This window comes from Babylonia areolata, chromosome 16, assembly GCF_041734735.1.
Source record: "Babylonia areolata isolate BAREFJ2019XMU chromosome 16, ASM4173473v1, whole genome shotgun sequence".
NCBI classification, from domain to species: Eukaryota; Metazoa; Mollusca; class Gastropoda; order Neogastropoda; family Buccinidae; genus Babylonia; species Babylonia areolata.
The window spans coordinates 3,498,905-3,520,326 of NC_134891.1; the positions used below are offsets into that span (position 1 = coordinate 3,498,905).

The window sequence follows — 21,422 nt, forward strand, 5'->3', positions numbered from 1 at the left end:
TTTAGCGGAATAAATTGAGAACAGTAATTGAAGTGAAAACGCAGTTTGCATTATGTTATTTTGGTAGATCTCGGGCATCTATGAATTTCTTTCAAGTCCAAGGTAAAGGAAACGTTCCCATCGCCTGAAACACACTGCAATATGTGTCCAATATTTATAGATCTGCGGAAATCCATGTTCCACAAGCATCGAAACTATGACACAGTCCATTGAATTTCTCTTTTCTGTTCGTTCTAGTTAAACCAGCATCCACTTTAAAACATTCATATGCAGTAAACACACTGATGATTAATTATGCAAATTCTTTTAATTCGGCAGTAAAAGAGATGTTGCCACTGCATCAGGCTTTGGAACATGTTGTCAAGATCTGCACAAACCAGTGTAGACAAGGCTGACCTTAGTGAAATGGTCGATTCAAATTTTCTTTTGTGTTCATTCTAGTTAATTCAGCTGTTCATTCAAGTTAATTCAGTGTCCACTTTGGAATATTCATATGCAGTAAACACGTCAATAATGTAGTTAGTGTCACTGTATGTGTTCTGACCTGAGTTTGTATTTCTTTGCTTTTAATTGCGAACAAGAAAAACGATGTCATGGTGTCTGCTTACAAGACCTTCCTAGCTGCAAAGGGGTAATAGCGTTTTCGGAATCCAGAACCAGCATCAACAAAATAAACCACTGACAATTCAGAAATACTGTTAAACTTGGGAGACGTACAACCTATTATTGGTATGAGTGTGAAGATTTTTTCCCTACTATGTTTAAGTTTGGTATTGGCAGACAAAGCATTTTCTGAGAAAATGGCAATGTTAAAGTTTACCACGGACACACACACACACAGGCACAGAAAACCGAACACCAGGTTATAACACAGACTTATCTGGTTTACACAAGTGAGTCAAAAATAACAATTACAATGTTAACAACAACAAATAAAATCAAATAATAATGATAAAAATAACAATGCTAGGAACATAAACAACAAGGATTTTCCATATAGTGTGTGATTTTAAAATGATTCTGATGCGATTTTTTTTTTTAATCTAAAATTTAGTGTGTGTGTGTGTGTGTGTGTGTGTGTGTGTGCGCGCGTGTGTGTGTGTGTGTGTGCGCGCATGCGTGCCAGTTCATGTTTCTTTCCTATGACACTGCTGGACTTAAGTTGTGATTAAATGTGTATGGTTCAATAACATTTTTGTATACTGTACATCCCAAATTGGGGTGAAACGATTGAATTTCTTTGAATCTTTGTTTCATTCCAAAAATTTTAAAAAATTCTCCAAAGAAACTACAACAGTTACTGTCTGGGACGCAGCATAACACACACACACACACACAAAGTGCGTGCAAAAACAAAAACAAAAAAACCAAAAATTGCCTCTTCCGAATCACAGTCATAAAAGTTTCCATTATCATTCTTTTTACCTGTGAACCACACATGCCCCTCCCCACAAATAAATCCCTGTGAACCACCCCCCCACACACCCCCCCCATCCATGCCCCCAACACAAAACAAACTCACTGAAACAATGACCTCAGAAATGTGCAAAATGTTCAAGCCATAACTTGTCGCAGCTGTTCTGCGTTTGACCAGATGGTGTACATTTTTATCCTCGACAAGTTCCAATCAAAGATCTTATAATAATAACAATGGGTACTTGAATAGTGCAGTGCATACATAGAAACAAGCATACATTCAAACACATATGCAAAGAACATGTCCTTCACTAACTTATATATATGATAGTCAGTCGTGTCCGACTATGACCATCAGAACAGCAGAGGAGGCAACTGCCGTTCCGACTATTTGGGCTAGAATCTGATTATAGTGGAGAGTGTCTTGCCCAAGTTACATCCCCACTCTCTCGGCCAAGAGGGTTTTAGGACAGTCGGCGTTGGGATGGTTCCCAAAGGCCAACTAGCCCACAAGGCTGCAGCACTAAGAGCCAGTGCAATTTTGCCTCCTAGTTTGAGAGTCATAGTCCTTCACAAAAGACTAAGCTGTAAATGGTTTCCCACTGACTGGAGAAACCATTGATAATACAGCTCTCACTTTGCTGTTGGTCCAAATGTAAACTTATGTCAATCTGTGATATAAGCCGAGTGTTCACTAACTAGACACACACATAAGCACAGTGCGTACAAACATACAAGCATATGTTCAAACATATATATGCTTAAATCAACTTTCCTTCCCTCAGTGAACTATACATTCTCTCTCTCTCACCTGATTGAACACGTTGGGTTATGCTGCTGGTCAGGCATCTGCCTAGCAGATGTGGTGTAGCGTATACTGACCGAAGCAATGACGCCTCCTTGAGAATTTGAAACTGAAACTGACACTGAATCTCTCTCTCGCCTGCCGTCTCCTCACCTGCTGTTGAATTTGTCCGGTTTCTCTTCCCGCGCCATGTGAAAGTCCAGGCAGAGCTCAGCATCGATGCCGATACCGAAGTAGTTGTTCATGACGAAGATTTTGGTGGGGTCCTCGTTGGTGTTGGCCGAGTTTGTGTCGTTGGCGATGGCCATCTTGGTCTCATCCTGCTCTTTTTCGTTAGGGTGGAAGATCACTGTCCATCTGGAGTAAGGAAAGGTGTGGGCAGGGATTAGAAAAAAGGTCTCAGGGAGAGGGAGAGAGAGGAGAGAGAGAGGGGGGAGAGGGAGGGGGGAGGAGAGAGAGGGGGGGAGAGGAGACAGAGAGGGGGAAGAGAGAGAGGGGGGGGAAGAGACGGGGGGAGAGAGGAGAGAGGAGATAGAGAGGGGGGAGAGAGAGAAGGGAGAGGAAAGAGAGAGAGAGAGAGAGGAGAGAAAGGGGGGGGTCATGGGTAGAGAGACGGAGACAGAGACAGAGAGAGTGTGTATGTGTGTGTGTGTGTGAGTGTGTGTGTGTGTGTCCAACGCTTTAACCATTCGGCTATTGCGCCCGTCACATCCATCGTGTCCAGGGCCGGGTATAGGAAGCAGGACCCAATACTCTCCCCCCGCTGTTTTAACCTTCCCACACTGAAGTCCGGTACCCACTCACACCTGCACGGAGCGAGGACAAGCGAAGTAAAACGCCTTTCCAAAGGGACACAACACCACACCCAAACAGGGCCTCCCTCCCTCCCTGATCACAAGGTAACACTGGATCAGAACTCCAATGCATTACTGAATCTGTCACTTTTCTGATTCTGTCACAGAGGTTTCAAGATATCATGAAACACTGTTCATTCAGTCATGTGAAGTCAGAGTTGATAAACTTGAGCACAGAGAAGGGTTTGATTTCTCAAAGGCAGAGGACACATGGTGTGTGTGTGTGTGACACCTGCACAGGTAAGCCTCACCTGGCGAATGTGACACCTGCAAAGTGATCCTCACCTGTCCAGCTTGATCTCCTCAGCCTCAATGACATCCCTCAGCACGTTGAGGGGATCCTCCCCACCTGAGAACCCTGGTCCCCAGCGCAACACCCTGGCCAGGTCGTTACCTGCACACACACACACACACACACACACAGGTATAAACACATGTCTCAAATCACTTACAGCTAAAAGACATTAAGCTAAAAGAACACAAGTAAACACTCTCATATTCTCTTTGTCAAAAAACACTGGCACATTCTTCTTCTCTAAAGTTAACCTTGTTTTCTCATAACTACTTTCCAAGCGTAGAAAATCGTCTGTCTATGATAGGTCATAAAATAAATATTTTGGATAGGTCTTCCTTCAACCCCCACCCCCCAAACCCCCACCCCAAAATATAATTAGAAACATGTAAAATAGATTTTCTCTCTCTCTCTTTCTCTCTCAATATGTGTATTTCTTCTGTATTTTCTAAACAGTGGTTCTGCAACTTGATACACCGCTCCAATCACACAGAGCAATACCACAGATCAAGCACTTCTGACCACCGAAGTGACTTGGTAGCAATGCAGGGTCTCCTCTAGTGTGTGGCCTCCTGGCAAACCTATCATCGTTTCTTCTCCAGAGGACTACCCCGACGCTGAGACCGCAGCAGATAAACCCCGGGTGTGGCTGCGTATCGGGGACTTTGGACGAGCAGTGTGGGAGTAATGCCATGAAATGGGGCTGATAACAAGGTAAACCCCCACACACCTCCACCAAAGGCATGTTAACTGCAGGCAAAAATCAAGAAAAAAAGAATCGACGATGATGGGACTATGACAGACGAACAGGGTGTGGCTGTATCTGCTGTACTTGGAATGGACAGCGTGGAAGTAATACCACTTCTTCTGCGTTCACTCGTATGCACACGAGTGGGCTTTTACGTGTATGACCGTTTTTACCCCGCCATGTAGGCAGCCATACTCCTTTTTCGAGGGTGTGCATGCTGGGTATGTTCTTGTTTCCATAACCCACCGAACGCTGACATGGATTACAGGATCTTTAACGTGCGTATTTGATCTTCTGCTTGCATATACACACGAAGGGGGTTCAGGCACTAGCAGGTCTGCACATGTGTTGACCTGGGAGATCGTAAAAATCTCCACCCTTTACCCACCAGGCGCCGTCACCGTGATTCGAACCCGGGACCCTCAGATTGACAGTCTAACGCTTTAACCACTCGGCTATTGCGCCCGTCGTGAAGGACTATGACTCTCAAACTATGAGGCAAGATAATGCTGGCTCATAGTGTCTGCAGACTTTGGAGCGAGTTGGCCTTTGGGAACCATCTCAACGCCAACTGTCCTAAAACTCTCTTGGTCAAGAGAGTCGGGATATAACTTGGGCAAGACACATTTCATTGTAATCTAGCAGTCCAACGCTTTAACCACTCGGCTATTGCGCCCGTCCAGTAATACCACTGAAATGGTACGGATGACAGCAGCAAAAAAAGAAAAAGAAAATAAAATAAAGAAGGGAGACAACTTACCTGTGCCGAGAGGGACAATGGCCATGGGAGGCGACTGGCACATGGCATCCTGACCCACGTTGTCCAGACAGGACAGCACCCAGCCAACGCTGCCGTCACCCCCACACACCAGGATCTTGTAGTTGGGGATGTTCCGGAACACATACAGCCTGCAAGCACCACCCCATCCATGGTTCATTTACAGCACCCTGCTAATACCACCACATCCATGGTTCATTTACATAACCTTTCTAATACCACCACATCCATGGTTCATTTACAGCACCCTGCTAATACCACCACATCCATGGTTCATTTACATAACCTTTCTAATACCACCACATCCATGGTTCATTTACAGCACCCTGCTAATACCACCACACCCATGGTTCATTTACATAACCTTTCTAATACCACCACGTCCATTGTTCATTTACATAACCTTTCTAATACCACCACATCCATGGTTCATTTACATAACCTTTCTAATACCACCACATCCATGGTTCATTTACAGCACCCTGCTAATACCACCACGCCCATGGTTCATTTACATAACCTTTCTAATACCACCACATCCATGGTTCATTTACAGCACCCTGCTAATACCACCACGCCCATGGTTCATTTACATAACCTTTCTAATACCACCACACCCATGGTTCATTTACATAACCTTTCTAATACCACCACGCCCATGGTTCATTTACATAACCTTTCTAATACCACCACACCCATGGTTCATTTACATAACCTTTCTAATACCACCACGCCCATGGTTCATTTACATAACCTTTCTAATACCACCACACCCATGGTTCATTTACATAACCTTTCTAATACCACCACGCCCATGGTTCATTTACATAACCTTTCTAATACCACCACATCCATGGTTCATTTAAATAACCTTTCTAATACCACCACATCCATGGTTCATTTACATAACCTTTCTAATGCCACCATGTCCGTGGTTCATTTACAGAACCCTGCTAATAAAACCACATCTTTAGGCTGGTTTCATGTGTGGAACCCTGATAATTCCAAATCCATGGTTTCATGAATGGAACCCTGATAATTCCACATCTTTTGGTTGGTTTCATGTGCAGAAAGAATATGCAAGAACCCTGCAAATACCACATCTATATGTTGGTTTCATGAACGGAACCCTGCCAATACCAACACATCTTAAGGGTGGTTTCATGTATGGAACCCTGCAAGTACCAACACATTTTTATGTTGGTTTCATGAATGGAACCCTGCCAATACCAACACATCTTAAGGGTGGTTTCATGTATGTAACCCTGCAAGTACCAACACATTTTTATGTTGGTTTCATTAACTGAACCCTGATAATACCACCACATCTATCGGTTGGTTCCATGTACAGAACCCTGCAAATACCACCAAAATCTTTAGGCTGATTTCATGTACTGAACCATGAGCAAATACCAACACATTTTTATGATGGAACACGTGCAGCCTATAAATACATCCAAATTTCTGTGTCTCCCACACTCTCAATGTTACAAAAAGAACAGAAAAAAGAACAAAATCTTTTGGCAACTCACACTCTCTCTTAACAAACACTTCAAAAAAAAAAAAAAAAAAAAAAAAGGCAAAGCTTTCTCTCACTCACACACCTACTCACAAACCGACATACACAAGCACACACCCACTCACTCACTCGCAAACTGACATACACATTCACACACCCACTCACTCACTCGCAAACCGACATACAAATTCACACACCCCTTAACTTACACGCCCACTCATGTACCAACGCACACAGTCGTACCCACACTAACTCACACACCAACTCACGAACTGACATACACTTTAACACACCCACCCACTCACACAACTACTCACAACCTGATGCACAAATTCTCACATACGTTCACTCACATACTCCCACACACACACACACTGACCCACACACACTCACACACACCTACTCACTGACAAACACGGAACCCTGCCAATACCAACACATCTTAAGGGTGGTTTCATTAACTGAACCCTGATAATACCACCACATCTATAGGCTGGTTCCATGTACAGAACCCTGCAAACACCACCAAAATCTTTAGCAACATGTGGGGCTGCCCAGCGTAATGATGACAACAACAATAATATTAACGACAATAATAATAATAATAACGACAATAATAATGGGCAACATGTGGGGCTGCCCAGCGTAATGATGATAACAGTGGCCATTGTATGTGTGTGCGTGTGCATGAGTGTGTGTGTGTTAATGATGATAACAGTGGCCATTCTTATTAGTATTCATTCGTCTAATATCACTTACAGTGAAAAGACGTTAAACTAAAGAACGAACAAACACGGACACGCACCCAGGCAGGGGGCCCCCGTTGTCCAGATTGAAGACCTGGTGTGGGTTGAGGAGTTTTCTGAAGGAGGTGACAAGTTCGAGTCCCTGACATCCCCCGCTCTTCACGTTGACAAACACCATGAGAGGCTGCACTCCCTCGGGCAACATGTGGGGCTGCCCAGCGTAATGATGACAATAAGAATAATTATGATAATTATAATAATAGTAACCACAATAATAACGGGCAACATGTGGGGCTGCCCAGCGTAATGACGACAATAATAATAATAATAACGACAATAATAATGGGCAACATGTGGGGCTGCCCTGCGTAATGACCACAATAATAATGACAATAATAATAATAATAATAACCACAATAATAACAGGCAACATGTGGGGCTGCCCAGCGTAATGACCACAACAATAATAATAATAATAACCACAATAATAACGGGCAACATGTGGGGCTGCCCAGCGTAATGACCACAATAATAATAATTATGACAATTATAATAATAACCACAATAATAACAGGCAACATGTGGGGCTGCCCAGCGTAATGATGACAACAACAATAATAATAATGACAATAATAATAATAACGACAATAATAACGGGCAACATGTGGGGCTGCCCAGCATAATGATGACAACAACAATAATAATAATGACAATAATAATAACGACAATAATAACAATAATAATAATAACAGTGGCCATTCTTATTAGTATTCATGTAAGTGCTTAATCTTGTGCAGAGACTAATCAAAGACCCTGCACACAAGCCATTCCCACACATGCGTAACTCTCATGGAGATGAGATGAAAAGTTATATTGAAATCACCTGTATCATTCGTGTTCTTTTTTTGTTTGTTGGTTTGTTTTCTAAGTGGTGTGTGATATAGTATGGGTGTGTGTGCATGAGTGTGTGTGTGTGTATGTGTGTGCGTGTGCATGAGTGTGTGTGTGCTTGTGTGTGTGTGTGTGGTGGGTGCATGTGTGGGGATGGGGGTGTGGGGGTGTGTGTATGGAGTGTGCATATGGGGAGGTGGGTGTATGTAAGCATTTGTGGAGGTGGGAAAATGTGTGTGTGTGTGTGTGTGTGTGTGTGCGTATGTGTGTGCACGCATGCACATAGAGCTGTGCACATGTGCAAACATATCATGGGCATAAGCAAGTGCATGCATGTGAGTCTATGCATGCTTTGTTCTTTTGTGTGTGTGTGTGTGTGTGTGTGTGTGTGTGTGTGTGTGTGTGTGTGTGTGTGTGTGTGTGTGTGTGTGTGTGTGTGTGTGTGCGTGTAAAACAGAGAAAGACAAGACAGAAAGAGAAGCAGTGAATAATAACCAACAAGACAAGACGAGACAAGACGAGACAAAACACAGAAAGATCAGGAAGACAAGCCAAACCAAGACAACCCTCACCCGCACCCCACAACCCCTCACATCCCCCCCCACCCCCCACAGACGCCTACCTGGATGTTGGGCAGAAGTAAGACCAGCAGCTGTTTCTCATCAAAGGTGGCCTCCTGAAGGATGTTGAACACCTTGCTCGCCCTCTCTGGGTGGGTGAAGATCAGCACTAGGGAGCCGTACTCATAGTATATCACATCAAAGCTGCACCACTTGTTCTCTGGAAAAAAACAACACACCACACGCCTCTGTCATCACACACTGGCAACTACAGAACATGACGTTGTCACACAGGTAACTACAGAACATGACGCTGTCACACAGGTAACTACAGAGCATGACGTTGTCACACAGGTTAGCTACAGAACATGCTGTCACACAGGTAACTATGACATCACACAGGTAATTACAGAACATGATGTTACACAGGTAACTGTGACATCACACAGGTAACTACAGAACATGATGTTACACAGGTAACTATGACATCACACAGGTAACTACAGAACATGCTGTCACACAGGTAACTATGGCATCACACAGGTAACTACAGAATATGCTGTCACACAGGTAACTATGGCATCACACAGGTAACTACAGAACATGCTGTCACACAGGTAACTATGGCATCACACAGGTAACTACAGAATATGCTGTCACACAGGTAACTATAATGTCAAACAGGTAACTACAGAACATGCTCTCACACAGGTAACTATGATGTCACACAGGTAACTACAGAACATGCTCTCACACAGGTAACTATGATATCACACAGGTAACTACAGAACATGCTGTCACACAGGTAACTATGATATCACACAGTAGTATAAGAGATGGGGGTTCTATATACAACTTTTTTGGGCGTATTAGCTTGTGTTAAGGCCCTCAAGCATAAAAAAAATTTAGCCAAAACCTGTGTATGTTGGAGTAATATGACCCTCAAGCATAAAAAAAAAAATATATAGTTAAAACAAGTTATATGTGTATGGAGAGCCAAATCACAAGATAAAAAAAAAAATGGTTGGATATGTGTATGGGGGAGCGAAACGGTCATGGGGGTTCTATATACAACCGACCCCAGCCCAAAACCGCGCAATACCGCCCTCAAGCATCATAAAAAAAAATCTAGTTAAAACCAGTTATGTGTATGGAGAGCGAAACGGTCGCCCCGTTCCCCGTGTGTGCTAGCGACCGCACGGCGTGTGTAGTGGGAGTGGTCCCGCGCACAGCCTGCTTCCCGCGCGCGCGAAGATTGTGATCACCCTATTAGAGAAAAGATTATATTGTATATATAGAAAAAATAATGCCTTTTCCACATAACATTTGTGAGTACCCCCAAGTTAACTAGAGCGGAAAAAAAGTTAGGGTGAATTGATTTTCGGCGAGTTCCACTGCACAAAGTCTGGACCACAGCCAATTTTTTTTTTTCCCACCAATATTGGAACATAGCCAATTTCTTCCACGAGCGTCGACCAATTTTTTTTTCTGGCACGATGCCAACAAATTTCCATTTGAACAAAAGGATTTCTATTGTATATAGACGAAAATGGTTTGGGCGAAAACATATATGGAAGAAATGTACAGTGCAACCTACAAGAACATGGGCATTCGATGTGCCAAAAATGTAGCAATCCATCTATTGCTAGAAAATACCTACGAGAACAATCTCGTGCCAGATATTTCCAATGTGGACTATCTAGCAAACAACAAAGGTAGAACAACTCTACAACCTCTAGAAGGTCTTCCAACTTTTGTAGACGATTTGTATGTATATGGCTATTTGCGACAAAAAGAGTGTATGTATGTCGGTGGAAAATTGCTGTGTGGCAACGACGGATCCGCAAAAAGAATTGTATCTAGAATTTCGACTGCAATATGTGGACTTGTGGAAAAACAAAGTATACAAACTGCCATATCGCAGACAATATCTATGCAGGCAGACTCCAAATCTAGCACAATACGCAGTACAGTACAAAGAATAGAAAAAGACACGAATGCAAAAGCAAGAAAACGTTGGGAGACTATATATGCAAACGAAAAGCCATATGGTATATTTGTTGCAAAAATTGATGTGTCCGAAATTGCAATACAAGACCTACACAAAATATTGCCAATGCTAGAAGAACAGCTGCTAGGACATGGGTATGGTATATATTCTATAGACTATACAAGAGATTTTTCTGGTACACTCGATAGACAAACACTAGTAGACTATCTTGTAGAAGAACTAGACTATAGAGGACAAGGCGACTTTGCAAGTGCTATTGCTTGCGATGCACCAACAATACTAGACAATACAGATAGTGTTGGCAAACATGTATGTACATGGATATCCAAACACAATGGCTATACAATGCGAACAAAACTATACAACAAAATAGTATCCAATTTCGAGGCAGGAGAAGTACGAGAACAATTTGGTGGACATCTAGCAGACTATGTAGACTGTCCAAACGAGCATCTTCGAAAAACATTCTTGCATCCAGATGTACAAAAGAGAGGCTGCACTAGAATAGAAGTATCTTTGTATGCTTGTAGCAATCGTACTCCAGAAAAAGGAGACGAACTGGTGGAAAACGTATTGGAGATAGTTTCGCCACAAGATAGACAACTGTTTGTAGAACAACCAGCAACCCAACAATGGCAGAATATTGCAAGCGTTCTAGATCGTTGTTTTGTTCTTGGCGATAGACCAAATTCCACAATATATGTATGTTGGTATGCACATACTAGAACAAAGAGAATATCTGGCATTCGTGTATCTCCAACAGCTGCAACAGTGGAAGACGACAAAAAATGGAATATCGCTGTAGAATGGGCTATATGCGATTTTGGATTTCGCAATTGTCCTATCTTCCACATCGATATTCTAGCTGCAGACAACGATGGTATACAATACACCAAACTACGTTGCTACACAAAAAATGCGAAAACAATACTAGCAGCATGTAGGAGACCAGTACAAATACACAAAGATGCACCAAGTCCATATATTCTTCTTCCACCAACAAATATAGTAGAATGGGAATGGCGTACACACAAATGTAGTACTATTGGAAAAGAGAAATCTGCATACAGTGTTGTGGAAGTTCCACACAGCAGAGAGTTCTCCACTCTATCCACCCGAAATCGAGAAAAAAGACTACAAGACATAGAAGAGTGTATGGCAGTAGAAAATTGGAAAAAAGATGCATGGAACTATCTAGAACAAAAGCAAATAGAATACTAACAGAATATAGAACATAGAAAACAAGAGCTGGAACAAATACAAGAGTATATACTAGAAAACGAGAGACTCCTTGCTATTTCGAATAGTGTTCGAGAAGTTGTAGAAACAATCCTTTCCAAACAAGAAACCAAAAAAGTGGCAAATATAGCAGACAAAGATAGAATATGGTCCATACTCGGCTATAGGTTGCAAAAAGACAAGACAAATAGAGAATACTATAGAATAGTACTTGGAGCAAAAGATACAGAAGACGTTGTTGCTGTATGGTCGACCAATGGACTACAAAAGTTGTTGTCTGCTGCAGAAAAGTATGTGGAAAAGAAAAAAGACAAATTCGAAAGAGAGCTGTGTTGGTTTCCAAGAGAGGCATGGGAAATAGGATTTTGTAGACCTATCCAATACAACAGCAAACTAGAAAAAAGTAGAAATGGACTAGATATTCGTATACAACCAGCCAAAGAGTTCTACAAAGACAAAGAGACTATACGTTGGAATCCTATAGACGTTGTAGTAGCACCCGACCTTGTAGAACTTCCATCTCTACAAGAAATAGCACTAGAGAAAGAATACGACAAACTAGAAATAGATACAAAACGAGAACTACAGGAAACAGTTGCACCAAATTCGAAGCAACAAATACGAACACTAGACATGCCACCTGGTACCTACATTTGCAAAAAATATGCAACTACAATGTACAGAGGAAACAACCGAACTGTACTATTTCTAGTCCCCAAAGGAGACGATGGAGAACCTACTACAGACGAAGAACATCCAGTATATGGACATTTCCTAGAGAAAGAAATAGAACGCATTGGTGGAACACTATACAAAACAAAAAGTCCACTACTGTGCTATATTGGAGTAGAAAAAACAACTCCACAACGCAAAAAAGATAGAATAGTATCTATTGTGGCAACAACCTGCGAAGATTGTACAGACTAGCATATTCTTCCACCTGGCAGACAAACATAGTATTTCCCACAATATGCAACTGCGTATCGTTTCTTGTTGTATTTTCCAAGAATGTGTGGTGCTGGATCTACATGCTCTGCAGCATATTGTTCTATTTCTCCATCGTTTTCTGTGGAGAAACACATTTTTTGTGCACTATTGTTGTAGCGCTGTTCTTCTTTTGCAAATTCTTCGAAGTCGAAGTGTGGAAAGTGTGGTGGATCGAATAGGATAGGCATTTTCTATATATACAATATATACAATATATACAAATAGAAAAATATACAAAACATACTACACCCACGAATTGCAGACAAATAGTACAATAGATTCTATGCTCTCCTATTCCATTTCGAAATAGTTTCTAGACGTTGTTGGAATTTCTCCAGGTGTCTTCTTTGCAGGATGGACAAATTGTCGATCTTCTTCGGGTATGTAGCTGCAACAATCGTACAATACACGCTTCTTTGTAGCTTTCCATGTTTTGTACAACAACTGGAGAAGAAGGAAATAGAGACCAAATCGACCCTAGGTAGTACAAGTCTACCACTTTGTACAGAGTGGAAAAAAATACTAGAAATAGAACCAGGACAATATATTTGTAGAAAGTATGCTGTAGGTGAATATCGCAAAAAAGAGAAGTATATCTTGTACATTGTTCCAACAGACAACAATGGTATTCCATCTACAGACATAGAAATGCCAGTACACGGCTATTTTCTCGAAAAAGAGATAGAACGGTATGGTGGCAGAGAAATGCTGGAAAAGACGAAACAACCAATGTTGTGTAGAGTAGGAGGAGAGAAGACAAATCCACAAAAAAAGAAAGATAGACTATTCTATATAGTAGCATCTATCGAAGAAAACTAGAATATACGGCCACACTGGTAGCAGAGATATGGTTCGCCACAATAGGCAACAGCGAGAAGTTTCTTTCGAGGACATTCTCCCAATATACGAGGAACAGGATCTGTATGTGTCTTTGCTAGTTCTACTACCTTTCTATCCATATCGGCTGGAGAGAATTGTATACTGTCTGTATACTCTTTTTTTGCTTTCGAAGTCGAATCTTGGAGAACAAGGTGGATCGAATACTATTGGCATTGTCCTATATATACAATATATACAATAGAAAAATATACTACATCCACGAATTGCACACAGTAGACTCTATGCTATCCTATTCCATTTCGAAAGGGTTTCTAGACTTTGTTGGGATTGTTTCTTTGGCAATATCTCCAGATGTCTTCTTTGGGAGATGGACAAATTGTCGATCTTCTTCGGGTATGTTCCAAACACCATTTTTCTTTGTAGCTTTCCATGTTTTGTACAATATAGAACCAACTGCAAGTGCAATTGGTAGAATATAGCATGTAGTGTTGTATACACAAACGCTATTTTGTATCTGTTCCAACAAAGATTTGGACTCTTCTGCTACGTCTTCTCGTATTTGTTCTACAATGTTGTCCTCTTCCTCTACATCCAACAAAGATAGTATTTCTATGGACATATCTTTGCTTTCTTGTAGTAGAATATTGTTTTGTTCTATGCCAGTATCTATATTTTGCAACAGTTTGTACAAATCGTCTATGCTTTTCTTTTCTGCATTGTCCTGCACTACAGGCAGAACACTGTCTGTATCCTTGTTTGTATTTTCCGGTACTACAGGCAAAACATTTTTGTTCTTTGCCTCTCGCCATATTTTGTACAATCTATTTGTACCAATACCAAATTTCTTTTTGGCATCCTCTGCAGACATTTTGCCATGCAGAGATTCTATTTCTTCTATTTCTTCGTGCGACAAATCTTTCTTCCGTGGCATATTCCTATATTTTCCTACCCACATTTGTCCAAAAGACTAGGAAATACCAGGATTCCTGGAAAAACTAGGAAAATGCTATGCAATTGCAATACATCCTAGGAAAGTGCTGTGCAATGCTATACAAATGCTATACAAATGCTATACAATGCTATACAAATGCTTCGCACTTTCCTAGGATGTATTGCACATCGAATGCCCATGTTCTTGTAGGTTGCACTGTACATTTCTTCCATATATGTTTTCGCCCAAACCATTTTCGTCTATATACAATAGAAATCCTTTTGTTCAAATGGAAATTTGTTGGCATTGTGCCAGAAAAAAAAAATTGGTCGACGCTCGTGGAAGAAATTGGCTATGTTCCAATATTGGTGGGAAAAAAAAAAATTGGCTGTGGTCCAGACTTTGTGCAGTGGAACTCGCCGAAAATCAATTCACCCTAACTTTTTTTCCGCTCTAGTTAAGGTTGCATTTTATACAAAGTACTGGAAGTGACATTCCTTTTCTATGACATTTAATATGATCTTTACAATAGAGCCCCATGCAAGCTCGACCGCATACTCTATTTGTTTTAACTTGGGGGTACTCACAAATGTTATGTGGAAAAGGCATTATTTTTTCTATATATACAATATAATCTTTTCTCTAATAGGGTGATCACAATCTTCGCGCGCGGGAAGCAGGCTGTGCGCGGGACCACTCCCACTACACACGCCGTGCGGTCGCTAGCACACACGGGGAACGGGGCGACCGTTTCGCTCTCCATACACATAACTGGTTTTAACTAGATTTTTTTTTATGATGCTTGAGGGCGGTATTGCGCGGTTTTGGGCTGGGGTCGGTTGTATATAGAACCCCCATGACCGTTTCGCTCCCCTCCATACACATATCCAACCATTTTTTTTTTTATCTTGTGATTTGGCTCTCCATACACATATAACTTGTTTTAACTATATATTTTTTTTTTTATGCTTGAGGGTCATATTACTCCAACATACACAGGTTTTGGCTAAATTTTTTTTATGCTTGAGGGCCTTAACACAAGCTAATACGCCCAAAAAAGTTGTATATAGAACCCCCATCTCTTATACTACTCAGGTAACTACAGAACATGTCACACAGGTAACTATGACATGATACAAGTAACTACAGAACATGCTGTCAGACATAAAAACTACAGAGCATGACGACACAGACACACAGGTAACTATGACGTCACACAGTTGACAACAGAAACATGCTGTCACACTGGTAACTATAACGCAACACAGGTAACTATGAAGTCACACAGGTAACCAGGCTCACCTTTCCCCACAATATCCAGCAGGATCTTCTCATACTGGCGCTGGGACAGGCCAGTGGGCAGGTTGCCCACGAAGAGAGAAATGCTGGGACCATGGGGGTCCTCCTTCTGTTGCAGGTAAAACCTCGTCATGCGACACTGTCGTAACGATTCCTGGCAACACCACATGGCAAGGCGAAAAATAATAAATACCCTGTCGTAACGATTCCTGGCAACACCACATGGCAAGGTGAAAAATAATAAATTCCCTGTCGTAACGATTCCTGGCAACACCACATGGCAAGGCGAAAAATAATAAATACCCTGTCGTAACGATTCCTGGCAACACCACATGGCAAGGCGAAAAATAATAAATACCCTGTCGTAACGATTCCTGGCAACACCACATGGCAAGGCGAAAAATAATAAATACCCTGTCGTAACGATTCCTGGCAACACCACACGGCACAGCGTAGAACAACAATAAATACCCTGTCGAAACGATTCCTGGCAACACTACACCGCACAGCGTAGAACAACAATAAATACTCTGTCGAAACGATTCCTGGCAACACTACACGGCACAGCGTAGAACAACAATAAATACTCTGTCGAAATGATTCCCGGCAACACCACACGGCACAGTGCAAAACAATAAAGAGTGGTGACTCTCTCCGTTTTCCACACTGCCTGAAGTTGTGTACCCTGTCTTTTTTTTTTGGAGAGTTACCATTCTTCATTGCTGTTTATTCATTTATTCTCCTGTCCTCATTGTCCTTTCATTTCAGCGCAGGGTTACTTTGAAAAATTGATACCGCGCAAAGGATGGTTTCCTAACTCAGGTGACTTGTATTGTTACTGCTGGCAGCATGGGGAAATCTGTCACTGCTTTTGGCCAGCCCAATTTACATAACTGAATCAGAATGCAACACTTTCAATGAATAAAACAAGATACTAAACTTGGTGTCATTTTTGTTCACACCATTCACAGAAATACATCACTGTTTTGTTCAGTCCAACTTAAAGGAATGAACTAGAAAGCAACCCTTTTAAAAGAATAAAACAAGACGCTAAAATTTTGCTTTCTACACAAAATACTTTGCCTGTTCTCTCTTCACTATCTAATCTGCTGTAATACGTGCGTTCACATGTGCATGGACATGATTTTGGTTTAAATTCAATCTCAGGAATTCTGTAAGTCTTCAGACTATTCAAAAAGGACAGCCAAAAGGAGAGGATCAACAATACATATATATATATTTGTTGTTGTTGTTGTTGCAAAATGTGCGTATGTGTGTATGTGTTCAAATAAATCTGGTGTACTTTCAATTTATCAACTGTTTTTATTATCTGTTGCGAGTTATGAGCTGATGTTTATGCAGGTTTGTTCAGTACCACAATTAAACTATCATGTTTGCAATACAATATATGTTTATGAGTTACAATGCTTAATTCATGGCAGGGTTTCTTATTCAGGAATCTTTATCTTAATGTACCAATTACTTTCAAACCTATTTCTATTACTGTATGTTGCATTTACTTAAATACTGAACCCGTCATATAATAATTCATAATAATTTTAGAGAAGCATTTCTTGTTCTGATACTGTGTTTCTTAATATTCACGATATTTTGCAAAGTGTGTGTGTGTGTGTGTGTGTCTTTGTGTTTGTGTGTGTGTGTCTGTGTGTGTGGAGGGTAAGGGGACTTGGGTGTGTGTGTGTGGGAAATGTGCTCGCAGTGTTGTGTTACTTGCTCGTGTGTGATTCCACTTCTTCTCTTCTCATAGTGATCTTTTATAATTTAACTTTATTTTCATTAACAATACAATACAGTACAATACAATACGATACGATACAGTACAATACAGTACAACTTTATTCATCCATTTGGAAATTAAATTGTGCATCCACAGGTTTGTCACTCACCTGTCACCTGCACACCTGTCAGCTTTATGCACTGCTGTTTTATCTCTTGTCGAACATTTGTCATGCTGCGAGTGTGTTTGACTTGGCTGTTGGCCGAGATATTGCGACAGGTGAGTGACAAACCTGTGGATGCACAATTTAATTTCCAAATGGATGAATAAAGTTGTACTGTACTGTACTGTATCGTATCATATTGTATTGTACTGTATTGCATTGTTAATGAAAATAAAGTTAAATTATAAAAGATCACTATGAGAAGAGAAGAAGTGGAATCACAGGCACTACAATCATCATCACATGGAACCAGCAGCAATTCATCAAGACAGGCTGTCAGCTTGCTGATCTGCTGTTTATCTCTAAGTACATAAATAGTTTTCTGAAATTTAACAAACAAACAAACAAACAAAAAAAGAAAAAAAAAAAAGAAAGAAAGATTTGTTGAAACCCCAACCTCTGTTAAGAAATCAAGAAGAAGAAAAACAAACAAAAACCACTTCGGCATCAACAGTGGCCACATATCAGCAATCTTCCTACCTTTGTCTTTTTACCACCCATGTGGAAAAAAAAACCAAAACTACAAAATAACAACAAATAATAATGATAATAATAATAATAATAATAATGGATACTTATACAACACACTATCGAAAAATCTGCTCTAGGTGCTTTACAAAAACGCTTTGTTAACATAAAACAGTAATTCATGGGCGACGGGCTTTAATACAAATCCATGTTGTCTGCATCAAACAGGAGTGTACACATAACCTGCTGACACAAATGAATGGTTATTTAAATTATAAAAAAAAAAGGGGGGGGGGGGGGGGGGGAAAGAGAAAAACTTTAATCTTTCAATGCAAAGAAATAAACAAAATGAAACACAAGAAGTCTTCCCACATACTCAAAAACAGTCAGAACTTCAAACAATATAAAACCTACATTCAAACAGGTCTGTACACATAACCTGCTGACAGAAATGGATGACTATTAAAAGAACCCCCCCCCAAAAAAAAACTATCACCTTTTTGAGTCTATTTATTCCTAATCTAAAGAGAAAACAAAAGAATATATTCATGGGCGACGGGCTTTATTACAAATCCATGTTGTCTGCAGCTAACAGGACTGTACACATAACCTGCTGACACAAATGAATGGTTTTTTGGTTTTTTTTAAAAGGGGAAAAAAAGAAGAAGAAAAACTATAATCTTTCTCTCTGATCCTCTATCAATTCATCATGGTGGGAAAAAAAAAAAAGAATACTACATTCATGGGCGGCTGACTTTATTACAAATCCCTGTTTCAGTTTCAGATTCAGTAACTCAAGGAGGCGTCACTGCATTCGGACAAATCCATATACGCTACACCACATCTGCCAAGCAGATGCCTGACCAGCAGCGTAACCCAACGCGCTTAGTCAGGCCTTGAGGAAAAAAAAAAAGGAGGAGTTTGTATTATACTCCATGTTTGGTGTTACATATACTTACCATGTCAAACTGATGCAAACTAGGCCTATCGGTTTGCTCTGCTTGGCCAAATTTCGCGTGGCTAACAGTGAAAAGACGAGCAGTCTTGCCCCGGTCCGCTCTCAGCCAATCAAATGCCTCTAAAAGCTATAAGCGCTGAATCATTCCTTAGGCCAAGGCTCTCCACGCCATCTTGTCAGGTTTACGCTCTGTCTTGTCTTACGCTTTTTTTGGCTATTAAGCGTATTCATTTGGCCTTATTTTGCTGCATGCGGCTTGTCTGTATTGTAAAGAAAGTTGTTGATGAAATGTAACATGAAAAACATGACACAGGACAGTCCTCCCACCTTGCGGCTGTCCTGCATGAGCTGCCAGGGTCTGTCAGCGCGCTCCACGCGTCGCTCCGTCACCCCTTTGTCCAGCAGCACTTCAATCAGGCTGAAGTTGTCCCCGTCAGCATCCTGACGACCAGATCAACACATCTGTCTGTCAGTCTTTGCCTGGGGGCGGGGCTTAGGGGGGTGTGGGGAGTGTCACCTTTACTGTCCTGCTGACCAGATCAACACATCTGTCTGTCAGTCTTTGTCTGGGGGTGGGGCTTAGGGGTGTGTGGGGAGTGTCACCGTTACTGTCCTGCTGACCAGATAAGCACATCTATCTGTCAGTCTTTTTCTAGAGGCGGAGCTTAGGGGGATGTGGGGAGTGTCCCCGTCAGTGGCCTGCTGACCAGATCAACACATCTATCTGTCAGTTTTTGTTGGGGAGTGGGGTAGTGTCCCCGTCACTGTCCTGATGACCAGACAACACATCTCTCTGTCAGCCTTTGTCACAGTCCTGATGACCAGATTAACACATCTATTTGTCAGCCTTTGTCACTGTCCTGATGACCAGACAACACATCTATCTGTCAGTATTTGTCACTGTCCTGATGACCAGACAACACATCTATCTGTCAGTCTTTGTCACTGTCCTGATGACCAGATTAACACACATATTTGTCAGTCTTTATCTTGGGGCGGGGCATGGGAGGGGCAGGGGGAGGGTAGTGTCATCGTCTTGCTAACCAGATTAACACATCTACCTGTCAGTCTTTATCTGGGGGTTGGGGGAGGGGGTGTGGGTTGGGGGATGGGGGGGGGCCTTGGGGAGGAGGTGTCCCCATCACTGTCATGCTGACCAGATCAACACATCTACCTGTCAGTCTTTATTGGGGGCGTGGGGATGGTGCCGTTTTCTTTACGGAAGAGAAATAAACCAAACACAAGATTCGCTCAGCCACATCAGCCACAGACAGACAGACTGATGGACAGATGGAAAGGCAGACTTACAGACAGATGGACATACTGACAGAGACTGATGGACATACTGACTGACAGACAGGCAGACGGACAGACTGACAACATACTCACATAAAGACTGACAGACAGACTGAGGGACAGACTGACAGAGAGACTGATGGACAGACGGACAGACATACTGACAGAGACTGATGGACATACTGACTGATGCACACACTGACAGACAGAGAGACTGGCGGACAGGCTGACACAACAGACAAGACTGACAAAACAGACCAGCCGACAACAGACTGACAACGACACAGCAAGGACCCACCCACCTCCACCCCAAACTTGCTCATGGCAAGACTGATGACTTCCTCAGCAGTTGTATCGCGGGTAACCGGGATGTTCTTGTACGCCACAGACACCCTGTGAAGCAACGTCGTACACTTAGTTGTCACTGTCTATCACCCACAGACGACTACTTCTGCGTTCGTGGGCTGCAACTCCCACGTTCACTCGTATGCACACGAGTGGGCTTTTACGTGTATGACTGTTTTTACCCCGCCATGTAGGCAGCCATACTCCGTTTTCGGGGGTGTGCATGCTGGGTATGTTCTTGTTTCCATAACCCACCGAACGCTGACATGGATTACAGGATCTTTAACGTGCGTATCTGATCTTCTGCTTGCACATACACACGAAGGGGGTTCAGGCACTAGCAGGTCTGCACATATGTTGACCTGAGAGATCGTAAAAATCTCCACCCTTTACCCACCAGGCGCCGTCACCGTGATTCGAACCCGGGACCCTCAGATTGACAGTCCAACGCTTTAACCACTCGGCTATTGCGCCCGTC

The 21,422-nt window shown here is 41.9% G+C and overlaps 1 protein-coding gene across 1 annotated transcript in view; it reads right to left on the bottom strand.

The window, feature by feature from the left end:
- LOC143290796 (diacylglycerol kinase theta-like) overlaps window positions 1–21,422 on the bottom strand; it is a 79,043-nt gene that overhangs the window by 10,680 nt on the left and 46,941 nt on the right. Inside the window, exons 12-19 of the mRNA XM_076600310.1 lie at window positions 20,902–20,992; window positions 19,631–19,744; window positions 15,920–16,070; window positions 8,672–8,829; window positions 7,218–7,369; window positions 4,876–5,024; window positions 3,361–3,469; window positions 2,375–2,578 (exon numbers count right to left, since the gene is read on the bottom strand). Of these exons, the coding sequence (XP_076456425.1) occupies window positions 2,375–2,578; window positions 3,361–3,469; window positions 4,876–5,024; window positions 7,218–7,369; window positions 8,672–8,829; window positions 15,920–16,070; window positions 19,631–19,744; window positions 20,902–20,992 (1,128 nt within the window). The remainder of the gene's footprint in view (window positions 1–2,374; window positions 2,579–3,360; window positions 3,470–4,875; window positions 5,025–7,217; window positions 7,370–8,671; window positions 8,830–15,919; window positions 16,071–19,630; window positions 19,745–20,901; window positions 20,993–21,422) is intronic.